This window comes from Cydia fagiglandana, chromosome 6 (genome assembly GCF_963556715.1).
Source record: "Cydia fagiglandana chromosome 6, ilCydFagi1.1, whole genome shotgun sequence".
Taxonomy (NCBI): domain Eukaryota; kingdom Metazoa; phylum Arthropoda; class Insecta; order Lepidoptera; family Tortricidae; genus Cydia; species Cydia fagiglandana.
Genome location: NC_085937.1, coordinates 1,086,550 through 1,110,149, shown reverse-complemented (window position 1 = coordinate 1,110,149; position 23,600 = coordinate 1,086,550). Strand labels below are relative to the sequence as shown.

Sequence of the window (23,600 nt, the reverse complement as noted above, 5' to 3'; positions counted from 1 at the left end):
CGTTACCTCTTTATTGACCTCAGTAATAAATGTATAGTCAGATGCTGGGATCACTAAATTTGTAAGGGGCGTGGGAGATACACTTTAGGTGAAGGATGGTGGGCAGCCAATGTGTTTAATACTTCGTTTATTTTTGGTAGGCTTAATTTTGCTGCCCTTTTTAGGGTACTTACCGTAGGGAACTACTACGTTAAAAAAAACCTATGCTAAAATAAAAGGTAAAAAAACCTATTTCTATCTAAAGAGTTTGTATAGGTGTAACTGGGTCACAGCTGAATTCTTATAATGCAAACCGAAGGGCTATATGCAAGAGTACTCGTATGGAATAACAAACACCTTACGACAAAGACCATAATAACTGTCTACCAAACTTGTGTCTTTAGAGAATACTCTTGTAGGGGGCCGAAACCTGGACGTCGTAAGCTAATCAGGAACGAAGACTTAATTAACACCTTCCACGTGCGCTGCCTTCGGAGTAGGTAGGTATGGTATACTAAACATAACATGGAAAGACAGGGTTACTGGTTACCAACGAAAGTGCGCTGGAGTTTGCTAAGCTTCCTAGTATCACCGCGCTTATAATCTGAGACCGCGCTACTCAAACAGAGACGTTTGCGGCGGCTAGGGCATGTTTAACGAATGGACAGTGCATGCTATTAGGCAAGTGCAACGTAAGACGTCATTACTCCGCTTTAAAGACTGCGTAAAGCGTAATATGATTGCGTTTAACAATAAAGCACTGCAACTCATGGAAAGACCTAGCAACACACCGCGTTGAGTGGAAGAACACCTTTTAAGAGGTCGCGTAACCAATGTTAGGTCCTGGTTTCAAGACTTGGCCCGAAAACGAGCAATAAGACATATATGTGCGATGAGGGTCGCCTTAATGCGAACCAGGTATGTTGCGGATGCAGATTTTTTATGACATCCGCGGATGCGGATATTTAAAGCCTCACATCCGCGGATGCGGATGCGGATGTCAAGATTTGGTACTCAAAAAACGTCAAATGTTACATATTTAGTATTTTTTATTTAAAAAAAAACGAACCGTTTAGTATTTGAACAAGAATATAGGTGACGTTCCACGGCAAAAGGTACCTTATGGCGGCTGGCGCTTACGTCGCATGGCGCCGCAATAATATTGGAGCGGCGTTAATAATAGCGTAAGCGCCAACCGCCATAAGGTACCTTTACCTGTGGGACGTCACATAGGTGTGTTTTATTTAATAAACAATAACTTGGCCGGTTTTTCGGGATCTAGACGATTTCGTTATATATAATGACGAAATTACCTAAAGGCCCCAGTACACAGTGAAGGATGGGCCATGCCACACCCTGGCCATTGTGTACAGGGGGCTATGCTATGGTATGCAATGGCGGACGACTGCCGTCAGTTGTATCAGCCGTGGTGAGCAATCGGGGAGTTGTCGGTTTTTTGGCACACTTCAAAGGAATCGTGGCGTACCGTGGCCTGTGGTGTTCACACAGTCGCCATTGTTTGTTTAGTTTCTTGAATTTTTGACCGCTTGATTCAATGTTAATAGCACAAAATGTCATCATTGTGGAGCAATGAAGAGACTTATCAGTTTATTATAGATTTATATGAATCAGAGCCTGCAATTTTTTTTTTTTTGATGCACCATTGTGTGAACACCTACGTGATATAGGCCTACTGTTGCGCATTGCAAAGCATGGCTTGGCATGGACCATCCTTGACCACTGTGTACTGGAGCCTTTACACTTACGCCAGCGGTGCCGTCTCTAATACCCCTAGTAGCATTTTCGTTGGGGCCCACGGTGCCAACGGTAGGGAAAACGTTGGGATGAGGTTCGTTCCGTAGCCAACATTAATTTTGTATTGGCCCACCATCGCATTTACCAACATTCGCTGTGGCACAGATGCCCAGCAATGGGCCTTTGTGTATTTTGGTAACGTTGGCTAAACAACGATAATATTCGTTGGCCCAATGATGACATATATCGCATTTACCAACATTGGCAGTGGCAGTGATGCCCAACAATGGGCCTTTGTGTATTTTGCTACCGTTCGCTAAACAACGATAACATTCGTTGGCCCAATGGTGACGAATACCGCATTTACCAACATTGGCTGTGGCACTGATGCCCAACAATGGGCCTTTGTTTATTTTGGTAACGTTGGCTAATCAACGATATCATCCGATGGCCCAATGACGACAAATATCGCATTTACCAACATTGGCTGTAGCATTGATGCCCAACAACGGGCCTTTGTTTATTTTGGTTACGTTGGCTAATCAACGACATCATCCGATGGCCCAATGACGACAAATATCGCATTTACCAACATTGGCTGTAGCATTGATGCCCAAAAATGGGCCTTTGTGTGTTTTGGTAACGTTGGCTAATCAACGATATCATCCGATGGCCCAACGATGACAAATATCGCATTTACCAACATTGGCTGTGGCACTGATGCCCAACAATGGGCCTTTGTTTATTTTGGTAACGTTGGCTAATCAACAATATCATACGATGGCCCAATGACGACAAATATCGCATTTACCAACATTGGCTGTAGCATTGATGCCCAACAAAGGGCCTTTGTGTATTTTGCTACCGTTCGCTAAACAACGATAACATTCGTTGGCCCAATGGTGACGAATACCGCATTTACCAACATTGGCTGTGGCACGGATGCCCAACAATGGGCCTTTGTGTATTTTGGTAACGTTGGCTAGTTAACGATATCATCCGATGGCCCAATGATGACAAATATCGCATTTACCAACATTGGCTGTGGCACTGACGCCTAACAATGGGCCTTTGTGTATTTTGGTACCGGTGGCTAAACAACGATAACATTCGTTGGCCCAGTGAGCACAAATATCGCATTTACCAACATTGGCTGTGGTACTGATGCCCAACAATGGGCCTGTGTGTATTTTGGTATCGGTGGCTAAACAACGATAATATTCTTTGGCCCAATGATGACATATATCGCATTTACCAACATTGGCAGTGGCACTGAAGCCCAACAATGGGCCTTTGTGTATTTTAGTAACGTTGGCTAACCAACGATATCATTCGATGGCCCAGTGAGGCCAAATGTCGCATTTATAACTATAGCCGGTCAAGCAAGTTTGTCACTAGAAAAGGTCGCGAAATTCAAATTTTCTATGGGACGACAACCCTTCACGCCTACATTTTTTAAATTTGTCGCTCTTTTCTAATGACGGAAATGGCTTGACAGAGTGTAACACCATAAACAAATAAATAAATATCACACGAGCATTTTAACAGAGGCCAGGGGCTGCGTGACGTCATCAAAATAGCTACCAGTTGAGTTTGCTTGTGGCGTCACTAGATGGCGTTACTGTCTCCAAACATCGAAGTTATAGTTATTTTCTCGATTATTCCGGATATAATCATAATATTTTTTACAAGTAACTTATAAATCTAATAGCTACAACTATAAAATTTATACATAAATTTAAAAATTTGTATTTTACCAACATTTTCTCAATTGTAAGAATCCTCCACAAGGCCCAACGTTAAAGTTACAATGTTGGCCCTTTGTGGGACAAGCTGTGTTGGGCCTTCAACCTGGTGCACGACTACCTACCGACCTACCTGACTTGCCGTTGGGTAATTGTTGAATTTGCAAACAAGCACAACGAAAAAATTGCCCTTTTTTAATTTTTTGCAGTTGGCCCTACAGCAAGCCATACGGCCAAATGTAACAATTAACCAACCATCAAACAAATGTGTATAGGCCCAACCACGGCCCAACCAAAACCACCACCGTTGAATAATTGTATGATTTATTTAAATAGGCCCAACGAAAAAAATTACTCTAATGGCCCTCTGTTGGGAATCTTCGGGAGGGCCTTTGTCGAGGGCCCTCCAGCAAATCGTACGGCCAAATATAACAATTAACCAACCATCAAACAAATGTGTATTGGCCCAACCACGGCCCAACCAAAACCACCACCGTTGAATAATTGTATGATTTTTTCCCGTCACCGGGCAGGGATGACGAGGGATTTGAAATGAGATGCAGTCACTTTGTATACGTTGTGTAATAGATGGCTTTGCACAATTTACATAATAAAATTACGTTATAGTATTTAATGTAACTAAAGATTACAGAGCGGCGTGTACGCCGGTGCTAGCTAGAATCGACAAGATGGCGTGTAGGGGGTGGTGTTGCCAGGCTTAGGTAAGCTGTTTAAGCTAGGTGTTAACACGCCACACCACCCCCCCCCCGGAGAAAGATAACAAACAATGACATTAGTAAAATTACAATTTAAAAATAACAGTATTCGTCGCTGTCCTTAAACCTAACGTTACGACCTGACCGCGTGGTGTAAGGTCGTGAATTGCTTGTGGTATCCGCAGGTATAGTAATAGGAGGAGCGGGCTCAGCCGGCTGCGCCCGAGGTACGTCCTGAGGCTGCAGAGCCGCTGGAGCAGGTGTACCAGAACTATGAGTCTCATCTGAGTCCACGAAAGCTGGTTTGACACGATCGACGCTCACTACAACCTCTTTGTTCTTAATGTCCAGGGTCAGGGTTTTCCCGTCCGTGGAACGCCTCACTACGGCAAAAGGACCTGTATAAGGAGGTTGCAATGGGCGTCGTACGGTGTCGTCACGTAGGAACACGTGTGTTGCTGTAGGCAAATTTTTAGAGATAAAGATGGGACGAGTCGAGTGGCGAGAAACTGGAGCTGGGCGAAAAGACGACATTTTGCGTCGCAGCTGGACGACGAAATCAGCGGGATCGTCGAGTCTGCTTTCGTCCGGCGCGGAGACTAACATCTCACCGGGTAGGCGGAGAGATTCGCCATATACCATCTCAGCAGCTGTGGCCTTCAAGTCTTCCTTGTAGGCGGTACGCATGCCGAGTAGGACGAGTGGTAGAGCGCGCGTCCAGGAGCCAGAGTGGCACATAAGTGCGGCCTTGAGCTGGCGGTGCACGCGCTCGATCATTCCGTTCGCGCAGGGATGATACGCGGTTGTACGAATGCGCTTGGTGGCGCAGGTCTGCATTAACCGTCTGAAAAGATCAGACTCAAACTGGGTGCCCTGGTCAGTAGTTATTGTAGTAGGGACACCAAAGCGAGATATCCATCCCTGGACGAAAGTATCGGCCACCTCATCGGCAGTAATGGAACGCATCGGCCACACCTCTGGCCACCTGGAAACCCTGTCGATGGCTGTGAGACAATAACGATAGTCATCACAAACAGGAAGGGGACCAACGATATCGATGTGGACATGCATAAAACGTCCAGATGGTTGCTCGAACGTACCTAGAGGTGACGAGGTATGCCTTGAAACCTTACTGCGCTGACACGCAAGGCAAGACTGGGCCCATCTACGACAGTCCTTCCGCATGGAGGGCCACACATAACGACTTACCAACAGTCGAGTGGTGGCTCTGACGCCGGGGTGACTCAAGTTGTGCAACTTGTCAAACACCGCACGACGAAAAGAAGGGGTCAGATAAGGGCGAGGCTTACCAGTGGAGACGTCGCAAAAGATGTAGACGTCTGTGCCAGGTACAGCGATGCGTGAGAGCTGAAGGCTGGAGTTACCTTGACGTAGGTCGGCAAGCTCTTGGTCCTCTAGTTGTGCTTTAGCGAGGGCCTCGTAATCTTCTTCTAACGAGACGGCCTCGATCCGCGACATCGCATCGGCTACAACGTTGTCCTCTCCTTTTATGTAGCGGATGTCCGTTGTAAACTGACCAATAAACGATAGCTGGTTCAGTTGCGATGGCGGGAGTTTTTCTCTGCGTTGTACGAAAGCGTACAACAGCGGCTTGTGGTCAGTATAGATGGTCACATGTTGGACCTCGAGAATATGGCGGAAGTGTTGTACGCTTTCGTACACCGCGAAGAGTTCTCGGTAGTATGCTGGCCACTCAGTTTGCTGGGGGGTCAACTTTTTGCTGAAGAAGGCAAGAGGGCACCATTGGTTGTTCACGAACTGCTGGATGCAGGATCCGACGTGGACGCTGGAGGCATCCGTGAAAAGTCCCAGAGGTGCGTCGTTGACTGGGTGTTGGAGTAGGGTCGCGTGGGACAAGCTTGACTTGCATGCCTCAAAGTGCGCCAGAAGCTCGGGTGTCCATGGAAATGGTTTGGCACCCTTACCATTGATGGCGACTACTGCATCTACGAGAGGCGCTTGACATTTCGCGGCGTGGGGAATAAAACGGCGATAGTAATTCATCATGCCGAGGAAACGACGCACGCCTTGGACGTCCTTTGGAGGAGGAAAGTCAATGAGAACTTGAATGCGGTCCTGAGGAGGGCGAGTGCCTTCAGCACTCACGTGGTATCCCAGGAACACTACTTCCTTTGCCCCTAAGACACACTTGGAAGGGTTAAGAACGAGCCCATACTCCTGCAAACGCTTGAACAGGATACGCAGATGTTCCTTGTGTAGAGTCTCGTCAGCTGAGTAGACGAGGATGTCATCTATATATGGAAAAACAAAATCGAGACCCCGTGTGACCTCATCGATGAACCTTTGAAAGGTTTGACCGGCATTTCGTAACCCAAATGTCATGAAAGGGAATTCGAAGAGGCCAAACGGGGTAACGATGGCGGTCTTGGGTATGTCGTCCTCAGCTACTGGGATCTGGTGATAGGCCTTCACCAGATCAAGGGTGCTAAAGATGGTAGCACCAGCGAGGTTATTCGCGTAGTCGTTGATGTGGCGCACTGGATAGCGGTCGGGAATGGTCCTGGCGTTCAGGGCGCGATAGTCCCCGCAGGGGCGCCAAGACTGGTCTTTCTTAGTTGTCATGTGCAAGGGAGAGGACCAAGCACTCTCGGATGGCCGAGCCACCCCAGTCCGCACCATGTCCTCTAGTTCGGTCTTGGCAGCAGATAGCTTCTGAGGTGCCAAGCGTCGGGGACGGCAGGAGATGGGTGGGCCTTCGGTGGTCCTAATATGGTGCACAGTGTTGTGTTTGACTAACCGCTGGAATCCAGGAGGCTTAGTGATGTCAGGGAACTCAGCGAGCACTTGTGCAAAAGGAGAGTCCCGTAGACTGATAGATTTGATGCTAGGCTGCGTGACAGTAGCAGTTGAGCAAATGGCCTTAAGTCCAGTCTTACCATCCACCAGGCGTTGAGTGTAGCAATCTGGTAGAAGATGGTAATGGGCCAAAAAATCTGAACCGATGATGGCTGAATTAACTTCTGCCACCACAAACTGCCAGGTGAAGTCGCGCCGCAGTCCAAAATCAAGTCTAAGGTGGACTGTTCCATAGGTCAAAATTGTACTGCCATTTGCTGCTCTAAGATCCCACTCTGTAGGTCTCCGCTGCTCCCTGAGCCAGCGGTATGGATAGCAGCACAAATCTGACCCTGTGTCAATCAGGAACTGGTGTTTCGTTACCTTATCGGTGACGAAAAGGCGGCGGCTGAGCGATTCCGTGGAGCAGTCAGACCCCGCCATTACTGACTGCTGTTCGAGTTTTCCGAGTTGTTCCAGTTGCAAGGCGGGTTGCATTTGGTAGCTCTTGTATTAAACTTTTTATGGTACCAGCACAGCCGAGTCGCGCCGCTGGCCGGGGAGTTGGTTCGGCTTCTGCTGCGCGATGATGACCTGTTCCGGGATCTGCCACGCTGCCCTCTTGTAGTCATGGCAGCAACCTGCTGTGTGAGCTGCTCGAGGCGGGCCATTACAGCGTTGAGATCAGGCTGTCCCGAATTATTAGTTACCTGACATGCTTGTTGTGGACCAGGAGTGACTTCCATTATTTTGTCAGCCAGCTCTGCAAGTTTGTCTAAGCTGATGTCAGACTGAGCAGTCAAAATCGCTTGAACTTGCCCTGGTAGCCATCTCATCCATAACTGCCTTAAGATGCTGTCATCTTTAGATGAGCCTGCAAGAGACTGTAGGTGGCGGAGGAAAGCTGACGGCTTGCGGGTTCCGAGCTCCTCGCTGCTTAACAGTCGCTCGACCCGCTGCTGCTCCGACACAGAGAGCCGCCGGATCAGTTCTTCTTTTAATATTTTATACTTATCATGTTCCGGCGGGCTCATGATAATGTCTTCAATCTCTCCGATTAGTCGTTGGTCAATTATGCTGATGACATGACTGAATTTAGTCATGTCTGCCTTAATTCCTGCCAAATGAAATTGTGCCTCTGCCTGGGCGAACCATACCGCTGGTCGGTCGGCCCAGAACGGAGGCAGTTTGACTGTAACACCGCATATGCCTTTTGTTGGTGCCGTGGTGTCGGATGTAGGTGTGTCATATGTTGAAGGCTGGTTCTGCTGGGCTTGTAGAGCCGCATTTTGCACCTTTAGGGCCTCCAACTCAGTCCGCAACTCCTCAAGAGACATTTTTAAAGTTTGATACCACAACCAAATGTTACACACACACAATCAGAACGAAACACACAGGCAAAACAAGACAATAAAAATGCACATAAATTCAGAAATTAAGATGAAATGTTTCCAAAACAGTAAGAAAATCAGTGGCAAAATCAGGGTTAAATCTAGCAAATTGTATATTGACAGGCAGCAACAGGAGCAATAAATGTCCAGTTAGTATTGTTAATTAATCAGCACCGCACACACCAAACAGTTAGTAAATTTCCAAAACCGGGACGTATTTCAATTTGTATATGTAGCTATTGGTTAGTTTGTTATTATTTAGGCACTGTATATAGCGTAGCACACACACTTTTGTTCTTTGAAATAAATTATCGGACGAAAAACACTGAAAAGTTCCGTGAAAACAGTAAAAGTTTAGGTTTTACTTGCGTGACATCGCTGACACTGGCGGGCGGGAAGTCGCTGGATGACGTATGTCAAGTTTGACGTATGACGTTTCGTAGAGCGATCCGCACTGGCCGATGAGAATGATGCGATCTCGGCGATTGACGGCGAGTTGACAGTGAGTGCTTGTAAGACAATCCGTCCGTCTGTGGGCACCTTTATGGACGAGCTTCAACAGGTGCCAAGGTTATACAAGGTTATGATCACGCCTTTGATTTTCTTGATGCACTTTTTTCTTTAACTCCATCCAGGCTGCGCTTTGTAGATCTTCTTTGTTGATCGATCGACGTCTACGATACGAACTTTGATTCACGTATGGACGCGGACGTTTGAAGAAGTCGGCGTTCTTTCTTCGGAGTCACCAATTTCCCGTCACCGGGCAGGGATGACGAGGGATTTGAAATGAGATGCAGTCACTTTGTATACGTTGTGTAATAGATGGCTTTGCACAATTTACATAATAAAATTACGTTATAGTATTTAATGTAACTAAAGATTACAGAGCGGCGTGTACGCCGGTGCTAGCTAGAATCGACAAGATGGCGTGTAGGGGGTGGTGTTGCCAGGCTTAGGTAAGCTGTTTAAGCTAGGTGTTAACACGCCACAATTTATTTAAATAGGCCCAACGAAAAAATTACTCTTATGGCCCTCTGTTGGGAATCTTCGGGAGGGCCTTTGTCGAGGGTCCTCCAGCAAATCGTACGTAAACAAAGGCCCAACAAAATCCCTACAAGAAAATGCTATTAGGGACGTTCCTGTTAGGTACCTACTTATTGGTCGACATCCGCATCATGCGGATGCTCCGCATCGATTTTATGCGAATGCGGATGTTGAAAATAATGCGGATGTTCCGCGGATGCGGATGCGAATATTCGCAACATCCCTGGTGCGGACCCCCGTATTACTTGACAGAAATGTGGACGATTATGCCGTTCAAAAATTGTGTCATATATATATATAGCCACGAGCGGTCCTGTCGCTAGATCACAGATGCTGCTTAATTATTTTAATCATCTGTAAATATATAAAAGGCCTGATGATGATGCTTTACGCGGCCATTGCCAAGATGAGGGGGGCGAAGTGCACCTGCCGTGTTAATGCGTCGTTTAATTGTACATAAGCCCGAAGTACGGTAAAACCTAGGATTTACCGGAAAACCCCAAGTTTTACCGATGCTGATCGGTAAAAGCCCGAAATGTCAATCAATAATACCGGTAAATCAAAGAAAAATCCGGTAAATTGAGGGCCGCAAGAACCGTTACGGGTTTGTATTTGTAACGTCATAGAAGCGTCGGTTCCGCCAGCATCGTTGTTTAATCTCTCTCCTCACACAAAACTAGTGTCCGACCGAAGGTTGGAGTCTGTGCTCAACTACTTATCCTGAAGCCTGAAGCACGGCTTTGACTCCACATGAAAGTTCCCCTCACGGGGGCACTTCAGACTTTTAGGCCCAGGTGAAGATCGATACCCAGCCTTGCGATATTGTCAACAAAAAATTTGGGGCTCGCTGCGCTCGCGTTTTTGGCTGTTTTGGTTGACCCTGTATCTACATGTTAGCTTGACTGGTGAATGAATAGAGTTAGACCAAGAAAATTCTGCAATGATTTTGATAGCATTATAAGCAGTGCAGTGCAACTAGTGCAAATGTTATTTATACGTCATAATTTCATAGAAGTTTTGACGTTTAATAATAGTCAGGTGGCCGGCTGCATGAAACAAACCTCATCAAAAAATAGAATATACCTACCCTGTAGATAGGGTTGCCAGATGGTCGGGATTTGGCGGGATTCTCCCGATTTTTGGCATGTGTTCCCGATTCCCGACAAGGTGTAAACTGTCCCGAAAAACAATAATTTCATGTTCCAACCTGCCCTCGAGCGAGCGAGCTGACGTAGTGCCAATAATGTGAAATATCATTGTTTTTAATACAATTACTTTAGTGTGAATGTATTTTTTTTCCCGGCTTAAGTCCCAAAATCCCGAAAAATGAATATTGTTTCCCGATAATAGCGCCTTTCGATCTGGCAACCCTACCTGTAGAGGTACCTGACATTTAGTAGCTTCCAACGCACTTGGTCGGCCTAGGCTTAACCTGGCAGATTTTGTACAAATGGCAAAAACGTTGGACAAAAATTCATCAAAAAAAACCTCATCGAAAAATAGAATGAAACTTGTATGGTAGGATACCTGACCTTGAGGACAGTAAAAAAAAAGTGGTCGGCCTCACCTTAGCCTGGCAGTTTTTGCAGTCCGACCAAATTTATTGGGTCACGTGAGAGCTACAATTTACCTCATCGAAAAATAGAATGAAACAAACGGATTATAATAGCTAAAATAAGCCTGTTGACGTATGTCTTGGTCGGCCTCACCTTAACCTGGCAGTTTTTGCAGTCCGACCAAATTTATTAAAAAATCATCAAAAATTTTTTATCGAAAAATCGTATGAAACTTGTATGGTACGATAGCTGCCTTTGAGGACAGTAAAAAAAAAGTGGTCGGCCAAATCCTGTGTTGGCAGGTTCCTGTGTCCGACCAATTTTGTGGTACCACGTGAGAGCTACAATTTACCTCATCGAAAAATAGAATGAAACAAACGGATTATAATAGCTAAAATAAACCTGTTGACGTATGGCTTGTTACGGATGGCTTTCACAAATTCAATGTGGCGGTGTGCGGCAGAATCCACTTGCATCAAATTTGATGCCACACATTGTGACTGGACATTAAGAGATGAAATGTATAAGATAAAATGGTTTGAAGGGCACATAACGCCTTTGCGAGTCGAAGAAATAACAAGATGATTATGATTAACAGTAATTATTAACAATAAAAGGGTTATTTCCACTAGTTCCCACCTTTTACCACTGGTAACTACTGAGAAAAAAAAATCCTAGTAGTTACCACCAACTCGGTTTGGTGGTACCTACTGGGAATTTTTATTCCCAGTAGTTACCACTGGTAAAAGGTGGGAATTTTTTTTCTACTAACCGAGCTTCGAAGGAGAAATGCTACAGTTGATGGAAAAAAGGCTGATTTGATACAAAGATAATCACTTAATATATGTGAGGTTATCTTGTGTATTTTACCATTTATTAAAATTTTGGAAGGCTCACGTGCAGTTTTTCCTGTTATATTACAAGTGTTCGATTGAAAACTAAGCTTTGGTGTATACCTAGATCACCTGCATGTACAAGAAGGCGTTTCATATACGCCCGCCCATCAGATAGGTACACAAAGTCATGATGCGTATGGAATACAGCATGTGTAGCCAAGCCATTATGCCCTAAATTATGTACTACTTCGTTAAAACTTAGCTTACCTGTGTATTTACTCTTTCCAAAATATTTATCTTCCTTAAATTGCAGCCTACACAAACGGTCTTTGTCATTTGCCTTAGTTTTTGGTACTCAAAGCTTTTTCTCACCGATTTATGCATATCGGGTCCTTGGGAAAAAAGGGAGATCCTATAGGTATATTGCAGTATTGTGGAGAAAAAAAAACATACAACCGCATTGATAACCTCTTCCTTTGGGATTTGGAAGTCGGTTAAAAAAGGAGAATGTTTACAATTTATTGGAAACAATGTATGTGATTTGACAGTGACAGCAACTCCACTATGGAGGCGCCACCTGGCGTGATAAAATGTCAGTTATGCCTCCTCATTCTATCTGTAGTGGAAAAGTAGGATATACGATTCAAAACTTGTCAAAAATCGATGAAAACCTTTTTATTTTTGACATCTGTGAGACATCATCTCAACGTAAGTGTTACTCTGAAACCACGTCGGTAGTTAGAAAACGTTATTTAGATATTAAGTAGATAGATTTATGAATAAAATTTGAACTGAATGTTTTCTTTTTTTTTAAAGCCCTCTAAGACCTCCATGGACTCATTTACTTATGACTTTTTTCAGTTAGCATTATTAAGTTAAGTTCAAGCTGCGAAGAAACCATATTTTCAATAAAGAAATTATTATTCTTTATAAATGTGGTCGGACTGCAAAAACTGCCCGGCTAAGGTGAGGCCGACTAAGCCATAAGTCAACAGGCTTATTAAGCTATTATAATCCGTTTGTTTCATTCTATTTTTCGATGAGGTAAATTGTAGCTCTTACGTGGTACCACAAAATTGGTCGGACACATTAACCTGCCGACACAGGATTTGGCCGACCACTTTTTTTTTTACTGTCCTAAAAGGCAGCTATCGTACTATACAAGTCTGCAGCGGATTTGATAGCCCACGCAGTGAAAGTGTTATTTTAAACGTCAAACTTCTATGAAATTATGACGTTTAAATGACACTTGCACTGCGTGGGCTATCAAATCCGCTGCAGACTTTTTTTGGTCCGACTCTATGAATTTTACACGCTTTGGAATGAAAATTGTCGAGTTACGAATTTTTTTCAAAAAAATGTATGGTGCAGAAACAAGAAATCATTATTAAGTACCTACTCAAGAAACGCAAAACAAACCGTAATATTCTCGCAGATGGTTATACTACGAATTATTTGTGATTTTTTGGCATATTACATATATCCGTCACGGGTGCAGCTTTTTAAAAAAAAACATTAATTGTTTCTATGGAAAAAGCACGAAAACCAAAGTCAACTGTTGTGAGATATTTTGATTTTTTGTACCGGCTAAATACATTTTGTTTGAAAAAAAATCATAACTAGTATTTTCGACTCAAATCGTCTGAAACTTACAACTTAGCATAAACATACTGGGCAAGACCCATTTCAGTCAAAAAAAATCTTAATATATATTATGTTGACTTTGGTTTTTGTGCTTTTCCCATAGAAACAATTAATGATTTTAAAAAAAGCCGCACCCGTGACGGATATAATAATATGTAGTATGCCAAAAAATCACAAATAATTCGTAGTATAACCACCTGCGAAGATATTACGGTTTGTTTTGTTTCTTGACTAAGTAATAATGATTTTTTGTTCCTGCTCCATACATTTTTTTGAAGTGAAAACTTCTTTAGCGGCGCTGAGCACTTTTTGAGGTGGGGAAAAAATGATAAACTCGATACAGCGTAATAGCGGAAGCAGTTATAAAGTTGACCCAAAAATTTTTTATTAAGCTATGAGCTTCATCACATATGTTCCTTGAGTAATTCTAAGCATTTCAAGCCTGGGAGCCAATAAGAAATGTGTGTCTACTCGGATTTGTAATGGATTCAAACTTTCAACCCCTTTTTAACCCTGTTAGGGGATGAATTTTACAAAACGCTGAAATTACTTTTCCTGTCTTTTAATAATATCCCCAAATACAAAGATTCAAGTCCCGCGTTCGAAAATTTTTTTGATATCCATACAAACTTTCAACTCCTTTTTCACCACCTTAGGGGATGAATTTTCAAAAACGCTGAAATTAGTTTTCTTGTATTTTAATAATATATCGTTTTACGAAGTTTCAAATTCCTAGCTTAAAATAAAACTTGAACCCCATACAAACTTTCATCCCCTTTTTAACCCCCTTAGGGGTTGAATTTCTCAAAATCGCTTCTTATCTCTTGTACACTTTATAAATGTAATCTAGTGTGCAAATTTCAACTTTCTATCTTTTGTAGTTTCGGCTCCGCGTAGCAAAAATCTCCAACCAAATTTTTCACCTTTTTACGTTTTTCTTGTAAAATTACTATGAAATTGAAAAAACAAATATCAGCAATGAATTCTACGTCTTTGGTTTATACGAAAATGATACCAAACTTGCCCTAGTACCCACCAGGATCAGAGTAGATTTTTTTTAAAGATGACGGATGGCGGCCGTCTTTGTACCCCACCCTCCCCCCCACTTCACGCTAGAAATGCTTAGAATTACTCAAATATCAGATGTGATGAAGCTCATAGCTTAAAAAAAATTTTTTTGGGTCATGTATGGCAGCGTTACATAACTGACTCCAGTATAACACATAACGCGTAACGACGACGACGACGGCTGACGTCATGTGTCACGCACAATGTTATTCACCAAAGAACTTTAGTCATAACCAGGTCATAACGTATCATAATCAGGTGAATTATTTAAAACTGGAACTTTTATATTATTTAAGCAATAAAGCTCAATGTTCTAATCTTGTACGGGCTGAAATACGAGAATCTCAGTTACATTCTAACTTTAGGTATTCAAATATAATTCAATAAAGCTGCATCTTGATAAAATCGCTAATAAAAGTGAAAACTCAGAATATCATGACCAAATATATTTAGATGCGAGGTCTGCAAGGTAACTTTACAATTTCTATTCGAATTTTAAACAATTAACGCTACAAATTTAAGCTCACTAGCCAGCAATTTCGGAACTAAAGTTTTTCAATAGTAAGGAGGATGGGTCAATTATACATATAGTTCGTTTTTTTTAGCATTAGAAAGAACTCCACAGAAGCAAGCGTGCAGTTTTTATCAAGCTCGTTAATGATTAATAATTATTGAATTATCTTACGTAGCATGGTCAATACATATAATTTACTTCAAATTATTACCGCTAAAAGTGCCGGATTTGGAACCACAAGCTTACTTCTGCGAAGTTCTTTCTAATGCTAAAAAAAACGGACTATAGGTAGTGCTGCAGACATTTTGGACTAGTCATTGAGTTTTCACTTCTGTCGGCACTCCAGGGGGCCTATTTTTGAAATTCGATCGTTCGATCGTTCGGAAATCTGTGGAAAACGGCGAAATGCTAATTTTTGAAATACTAGCGATAGAAATTGGGAATCGAGTGGTATTGACCACTCGTTTTCAATTCTATTAGTAGAATTTAAATGCCTAGTAGTAGAGATATTATTGAACGAAATTTAATACACGAAATCGAGTAGTCGAATTTAAAAAATCGGCCCCCAGGAGTGCACCCCGATTTTTTTTTTAATTCGTAACTCTCATTCCACAACTTTCATACCTAATCGTCTAAAATTCATAGGTTACTATAACAATGCCTAGCAAAACCGATTTCAATCAAGAAAACATAAAAATAACTTCGGTTTCTATGTCAATGACAGCCTAATTTCAGCCCACAGTGCCCACAGTGTGGCGTCAGTCCTCACAAATTGGTATTCAACCGTCCGCACCTCATTTTATCGGTAATATCGGTCAATATCGGCGGTTGAATTCGGCGAACCAAGTTGGTGTTTGCATCCGCACCTCCTGATTCGATTGGGCAATTTAATCAGATTGGCGAAAAATTTACTAGTCAGGATCTGGTCAGGATACGCCTTTAGCCCCCATTCCCACGGGCGCTTTTACAACGCGCGTTAAAAAAGCGTTTGAATGACACCAATAGATACATGTGTATTTATTCACACGACAGCGGTGGCGCTAAATAAATGACCGTAGTTATGCAGAAAACGACCAACTCAATTTTTTTATCAATGCAGAAAGAGACCAAAGCTACTGAGTTAGGGTGTAAGTCACTTTGACAAATATAAAAAGTTGGTCGCTTTCTACAGAACTACGGTCTTTTATCACGCGTTGTTAGATTTTCGACTTACCTAAGCCTTGGTCATTAAATCGAATTTAGAGTGCGGACAGATTCAAGCGCTTTTTAACGCGCGTTGAAAAAGCTCTCGTGCGAATGGGGGCTTAGAGTCCGTCGTTGCGACCGGCTGTAACGACCGATTTGTAAAAATGCATCGTTAAGTCCGCTCCACACTCGTGCGCGAATCGCGGCGCGAAGCCGAGTCTGGAGTCGATTTCGCATATCAGCAAACTAGACTCCACACTCGCGTTCGCGGCTTCGCCCGCGATTCACGCGCATAGTCTGGAGGGCGCTTTACATTAGGTCCGTGTTCTATGTATAAGCCCCTTTAGCAATCACCGCTACCTGATTGGCTACTAGGCTAATCAAATTCAAATTTTTCAGTTATGACATTTATAATGGGACCAACTTCGTAATCACTTAAGCTTTTTTGGCCGTTTCATACATTTTGATCGAGTGGATGTCGACGTTTTCTATGGGAAGGCCAATATTTTTTTTGGGATTTCGGGGTTGGTCCGATAGAAAAAGTTGTTCAGTATGACCCAGTATGACGGGCGTAAGCCATAATGCTATGTTGGGGGCTGCAATAGTGTCCTGGCTGCTCCTTCGTCGGATGCTATTGCAGCTTGTACGAAAGGCTTTAGTAGGTATATAGAATAAGTTAGTTGTAAGAATGTATAAATTTGTAGTTTTTTATGGAGCGACATGTTCACCTCAGTGACAAGCTCTAAAAATAAATAGAAAAAAAAAGTATGACGGGCGGCTATACTAATCTGTAGACACATATTATTAATCTGTAGCCCGCTCCACACTCGTGCGCGAATCGCGGCGCGAAGCCGCGAACGCGAGTCTGGAGTCGATTTCGCATATCAGCGAACTAGACTCCACACTCGCGTTCGCGGCTTCGCCCGCGATTCACGCGCATAGTCTGGAGGGCGCTTGTGAGCTAGTTCAGCTAATATTTCACGTGCATCTGTTATTTGTGCACGCTTTTTGGAAATAATTATATCTCTGGCGTCAACAATCGGAATCTTTTTTTTGAGTTGAGGGATTGCGATGTTGAGGCTTGATTTTTGATCTGAAAGAAATTCAATCAAGATTAATTTTATCGTGAGCAATCCAAGCTATAGTCCGTTTTTTTAGCATTAGAAAGAACTTCGCAGAAGTAAGCTTCTGGTTCCAAATCCGGCACTTTCAGCGGTAATAATTTGAAGTAAATTATATGTATTGACCATGCTACATTAGATAATTCAATAATTATTAACAATTAAAGAGCCCGATAAAGACTGCACGCTTGCTTCTGTGGAGTTCTTTCTAATGCTAAAAAAAACGAACTATATTCAATAGCAATACACAACAGTATAAGCAAGTTACCTTTTATTTTAATTCCGTCGTATTTGTATGATATCCTTTAAACTCTTGTCAATTAAAGGCATATCCAGATTAGTCAATTTTTCGCCAATCTGATTCAATTGCCCGATCGAATCAGGAGGTGCGGACGCAAATACCAATTTGGCTCACCGAATTCAACCACCGATAATGACCGATATTACCGATAAAATGAGGTGCGGACGCAAGAATACCAATTTGTGAGGTTAGTATTTTCGTTCTGGGGCATTTATTCAATTTCATCATCATCATCGTCATCTCAGCCATAAGACGTCCACTGCTGAACATAGGCCTCCCCCTTTTTTGGGGGGTGAATGCCATAATCGCCACGCTTGGCAGGCGGGTTGGCGATCGCAGTCGAGTACACCGAATTTGAGGGACGCTGCTGCCTGTCCACCGGTGGTCTTGGACGTGGTTTAAGGACATACCCGTTTATTCAATTAAGAGGGCTCTAATATCACCATAAATCTAAAATTGGAGATTGACGCCAATTTCATTACTGATCAAATCGACCGATTCGATCAGTCCCGAAGGAATAAGGAAGTCTTCGTTAAATAATACAAAAAGAGAGTGTGTAACTCAGAAACTTAGGTCAGATCCAACGGTCTACTTCTGTTAAAAACTATTAATAAGAATTCTCTGTAAAGGCTTCGTCACACAGGCGCGTTTTCCGGGCGGCGCGTGAGCGGGACGCGCCGCGTAACTAAAGCCCCTCATTCACACTCCTACCTTGTCGTCCGCCTCGCAGGACTACGGTGTAAGATATAGCTCACACACCATCCTACTTTGTAGTCCGCCTCACAGGACTACGGAGCAAGAAATAGCTTACACACGGTACTAAGGGCCTACCGCGAACCACGTTGGACGTGCTAGGCAGCACCCCTGCCCTGTCACACTTACGTACGAATTTACACGCGCGACGGAGGGGCAACACGTCGAACGTGGTTCGCGGTAGGCCCTCTGTTTTGCCGTCCATCACCAGTACTATGGCATCCTACTTGAGTTTGTAGGACGGCTCGTAGTCCGCAACCCCCATACACGATCCTACCCAACGAGGCGGATTACGAGGCGAACTACAAGGTAGAGTGTGAATGGGGGGCTTAACAGACTATCGCACCGCACCGTGACCTTGGAGTGTCGCACCCATAAGTGAGAGCGAGAAACGTATATCTCTTTTCTTTGTTAGTAGAAAAAGGCGGCAAATTGGAAAAATGTAGGCGCGAAGGGATATCGTCCCATAGAAAATTTTAATTTCACGCCTTTTTTTACTGACAAGATTTGCTTGACCACCTATAGCTACTTTACATATAAAACGCTCACGCCCCGCTCGCGCGCCACCCGTAAAACGCGCCTGTGTGACGAAGACTTAATTATAGTTCGTCAAACATATGTATCTCTGGTCAAACCAATTTGACAGTCAGTAAGCCCCCATTCGCACGACAGCTTTTTCAACGCGCGTTAAAAAAGCGCTTGAATCTGGGTGCACTCTAAATTCGACTTAACGACCAAAGCTTAAAGTCTAAAATCCAACAACACTGAATAAAAGCGTCACCGTTGTCGTGTGAATACATAAATGGTTATCCATTTGTGTCATTCAAACGCTTTTTTTAACGCGCGTTGAAAAAGCTGTCGTGCGAACGGGGCCTAAGAACCAGGAAAACTATACTCATTTAAAGTAGCTAACACACTATCGCACCGCACCGCGACCCTGGTGCGTCGCACTCATGAATGAGAGCGAGAAACAGATATCTTTTTCTCGCCCTCACTTACCGGTGCGAAGGGTCGCGGTGCGTGCAAATTGCAGGCACCTTTCTCTGTCATTCTATTCTAATTATAGCTGGTTTTGCAAATCTTATCAATAAAAAAAGGCGCGAAATTCAAATTTTCTATGGGAAGAGATCCCTACGCGCCTAAATTTTTCAAATTTGCCGCCTTTTTCTACTGACCAGATCTGCTTGACCAAGTATACATTTCATGGATCGAACAATTGTTTCCGTCTGGAAAGCCCCCTCCACACTCGTGCGCGAATTGCGGCGCGAAGCCACGAACGCAAGTGTGGCGTCGATGTTCGCAGACAGCGAAATCGACTCCACACTCGCGTTCGCGGCTTCGCCCGCGATTCACGCGCATAGTCTGGAGCGGGCTGAAGAAAAATATATCTCTTTCTCGCTCTTACTTATGGGCGCGACGCACCAAGATCGCGGTGCGGTGCGATAATATGTTAGCTACTTAACCTTACCATTATCTGCTTATTTTTTGCGCATGGCAACATTACTGAATCGTAAACTTAAAAATCGTCGCCCCATCCCTAGAATATCACTCTATGTGTCAAATATTTATAGTCTGTGGTGTGGAGCGAAAAGTGGACGCCAATTATTGGGCTGTACATTCTTGGGTTGAGCAATCCCGGGTCGAACATTATCGGTACGGGCCAATAATATGCGACCAATATTCGGCGTCCACTAAATGGATTCGTATTATTGGGTCGTGTATTATTGGGTTGAGCGTTATCAGGGTGTACAAGCTCGGTCCGTGCCAATAATACGAAGCCACTCTTTGAACAGGGCAGTAGTGTACAACCCAATAATACGCATCCAAAAAAGTGGACGCCTATTATTGGGCTGTACATTATTTGGTCGTGTATTAACCGGACTCCCTGTGTTCATAACTATATTATTTGATGCATTTTTAGTACTTCGATGCGTATACTATACTTAAATAACAGAAATAACGCTTTACATACTACGAAACTTGTTAATTATGATGTATAAATATGGTTTAAGGCTGAGAAATATTGCAGTCACAAAGTAGTCGCAATGTTTCGACTTTGTGTCGACTCTGTGTTGACACATGACACGCGCTGTCAAAAGTAATAACAAAGTTACTGGATTTGCAAAATGGCTCCTTGTGTTCATTCGTTTTCAGATATTCTCAAAGTGTAGGAGCCATGCCGTGGAATAAAAAAAAGTTAATCCTCATATTTTAATCGCGATTAATTTAGTCGACCTAACATAGATTGAAATTGCATTAATCTGAATATTAATCGAATAAATTATCGATTAAATCTCGATTGAAAGTTGACAGGGGGACATTTTTGTACGTAAATGGAATAGGATTTGCATGTAAATATTTCCCACCTTTTCGGGGCGGGGACAAATGGGAACACACAATTTTTGGATGTATTCCCATTTATTCCCGCAGGGAACAGATGGAATAGGATTTGAGAGTAAATATTTCCCATTTTTTCCCCCCTTATCGGGCTGGGGACAAATGGGAACACACAATTTTCGGACGTAATCCCATTTATCATTTATCCTCGCAGGGAACAGATGGAATAAGACTTGCATGTAAATATTTCCCATTTTTTCCACCTTATCGGGGTGGGGACAAATGGGAACACACAATTTTCAATGTATTACCATTTATCCCCGTAGGGAACAGATGGAATAGGATTTGCATGTAAATATTTCCCAATTTTCCCACCTTTTCGGGGTGGGGACAAATGGGAACATACAATTTTCAGATGTAATCCCATTTATCCACGCAGGGAACAGATGGAATAATATTTGCATGTAAATATTTCCCATTTTTTCCCACCTTATCGGGGTGGGGACAAATGGGAACACACAATTTTCGGATGTAATCCCATTTATCCTCGCAGGGAACAGATGGAATAGGATTCGCATGTAAATATTTCCCATTTTTTCCACCTTATCAGGGTGGGGACAAATGGGAACACACAATTTTCGGATGTATTCCCATTTATCCCCGCAGGGAACAGATGGAATAGTATTTGCATGTAAATATTTCCCATTTTTTCCCAGCTTATCGGGGTGGGGACAAATGGGAACACACAATTTTCGGATGTAATCCCATTTATCCTCGCAGGGAACAGATGGAATAGGATTTGCATGTAAATATTTCCCATTTTTCCACCATATCAGGGTGGGGACAAATGGGAACACACAATTTTCGGATGTATTCCCATTTATCCCCGTAGGGAACAGATGGAATAGGATTTGCATGTAAATATTTCCCATTTTTTCCACCTTATCGGGGTGGGGACAAATGGGAACACACAATTTTCGGATGTATTCCCATTTATCCCCGTAGGGAACAGATGGAATAGGATTTGCATGTAAATATTTCCCAATTTTCCCACCTTTTCGGGGTGGGGACAAATGGGAACACACAATTTTCAGATGTACTCCCTGGCGTGACAATGTGACGTAACGTGACAGGTGCGACATTTCGACAAGTCTCATTGTTGCTGACGTCACAGGCATCCATGGGCTACGGTTATCGCTTACCATCGGGCGGGCCGTATTCCTGTTTGTCACCATCATTGTATTATTTTTTAAAACTTTATTATATCGGCAAAAATAGGTATTTCTTTTGCGATGTTTATGATGATAATGATGGAAATTGTCACAAGATTTCAAAGAACTTTCGGTAATTCTTGAGTTCTGTGTCGGAATTTCGTGACAATTGTCGTATTTCTTGTGACAAATGTCATTAGCTTCGCAAAATAAGTACTTATTAACTGGCGATATAGTGGAGTTTTTTTTAATTAACATGTTGGTGGCAAACAACCACACCGCCCGTCTGATGGTAAGCGATTACCGTAGCCCATGGAGGCCTGTGACTTCAATTACAGTGATGTAGACAATAGGGAATATTAGGCAAAGCTCTGCGTAGGTGGCACTAGTAGTACACATACAAAAAAACTTGTCTTTGAAAACTTGTCAAAAAACAGTTTAAGGCACAGTATGTATAAGTTAGTCTATGAATTTACTGAGTCGGTAGTGCTGCACTCTGGCGGCAGAACATTGCAGTAATATACCCTGTTGTTGGACCTGTCACGTCCTAAAACCTATAAAACAATATTCATGACAAGTTTTATGACAACATGCGTAGCCGCCATCTTGGATTATAAAATGGTCATCATTTTCGAATTCTGCACTCCCTAAAACCTATAAATCGACATCCGTGACGACGCAAGTTATCTTTATTTTCAGATCTAACCAATTGCTACAGAATACAAAGGACAAAAAAAGAAGCAAGGAGGTAATGAAACAAGCAAAAATACTGATGATTCCTCGACGCAATTGGATGATTCTTAAATTGTGTCCAGATTTTCTTGTCATAAAAGTTTTTATTTTTCACATATAACTCACACAAGCTCCGTGACATTTCGACCTTGTAATTTTATTTATGTTTTTGTTTATATATGCGTATCTCACTAGAATAATATCATCAAGGTATGTTTATGTTTGATGGTTGAAATAGTAACTCTAAAAATTATATTTGTGTCTTATATTCCTGCCGAAGACTTTTATTTTTCCTTTTCCTTCTACACAAGTTAGGCCAAGTAATAAGAATTTAGGGCTCTCAATTTTATCTTGACTTCTACATCAGTAAAGCTACGAGGCCATGTTTGGTATCGTTTTCGTATAAATTCACAGTACCAAATTTAGTTATGGTATCACATTGACACCATTCCGAAGTAAAAACATATAAACTTATTAAAATACTTTCTTTTAAACTCCTCTTCACGCTTAAACTGCTGAACAGTTTTAATTTAAAGGTACACATATATTTTGAGTCCCGAGACAGGACATAATAAGTTATCTCAAAAATCATCTTTTAAAGGTGTGAAATGTGGTGCAGGGGGGAATTCAGAATTGAATTCTTGAAGTTAATACTTACTGTTTAAGTTTAGGTTTGAAGTCATGTTTTTTATCATTTTCAACTAAATCAAAGATGTAGAATTGTAGACCATCCCAAATTTCATATAAATCGGTTCAGCGGTTATTGATTGTCCGTACAAATTTTCACGCCACTTTTCACACCTTCAAAAGATGATTTTGGTTATAAGATCTATCCTATGTCCTGTTCCGGGACGCAAACTATTTCTATACCAAATTTCAACGAAATCGGTTCAGC

General features: G+C 42.7%; 1 protein-coding gene across 1 annotated transcript; it reads right to left on the bottom strand.

The window, feature by feature from the left end:
* Positions 1 to 4,288: 4,288 nt before the first annotated feature.
* Positions 4,289 to 7,456, bottom strand: LOC134665464 (uncharacterized protein K02A2.6-like). Its single transcript, XM_063522438.1, has one exon. It carries the CDS (start codon positions 7,454 to 7,456, stop codon positions 4,289 to 4,291), a length of 3,168 nt encoding a protein of 1,055 aa, XP_063378508.1.
* Between the last annotated feature and the right edge of the window lie 16,144 nt (positions 7,457 to 23,600).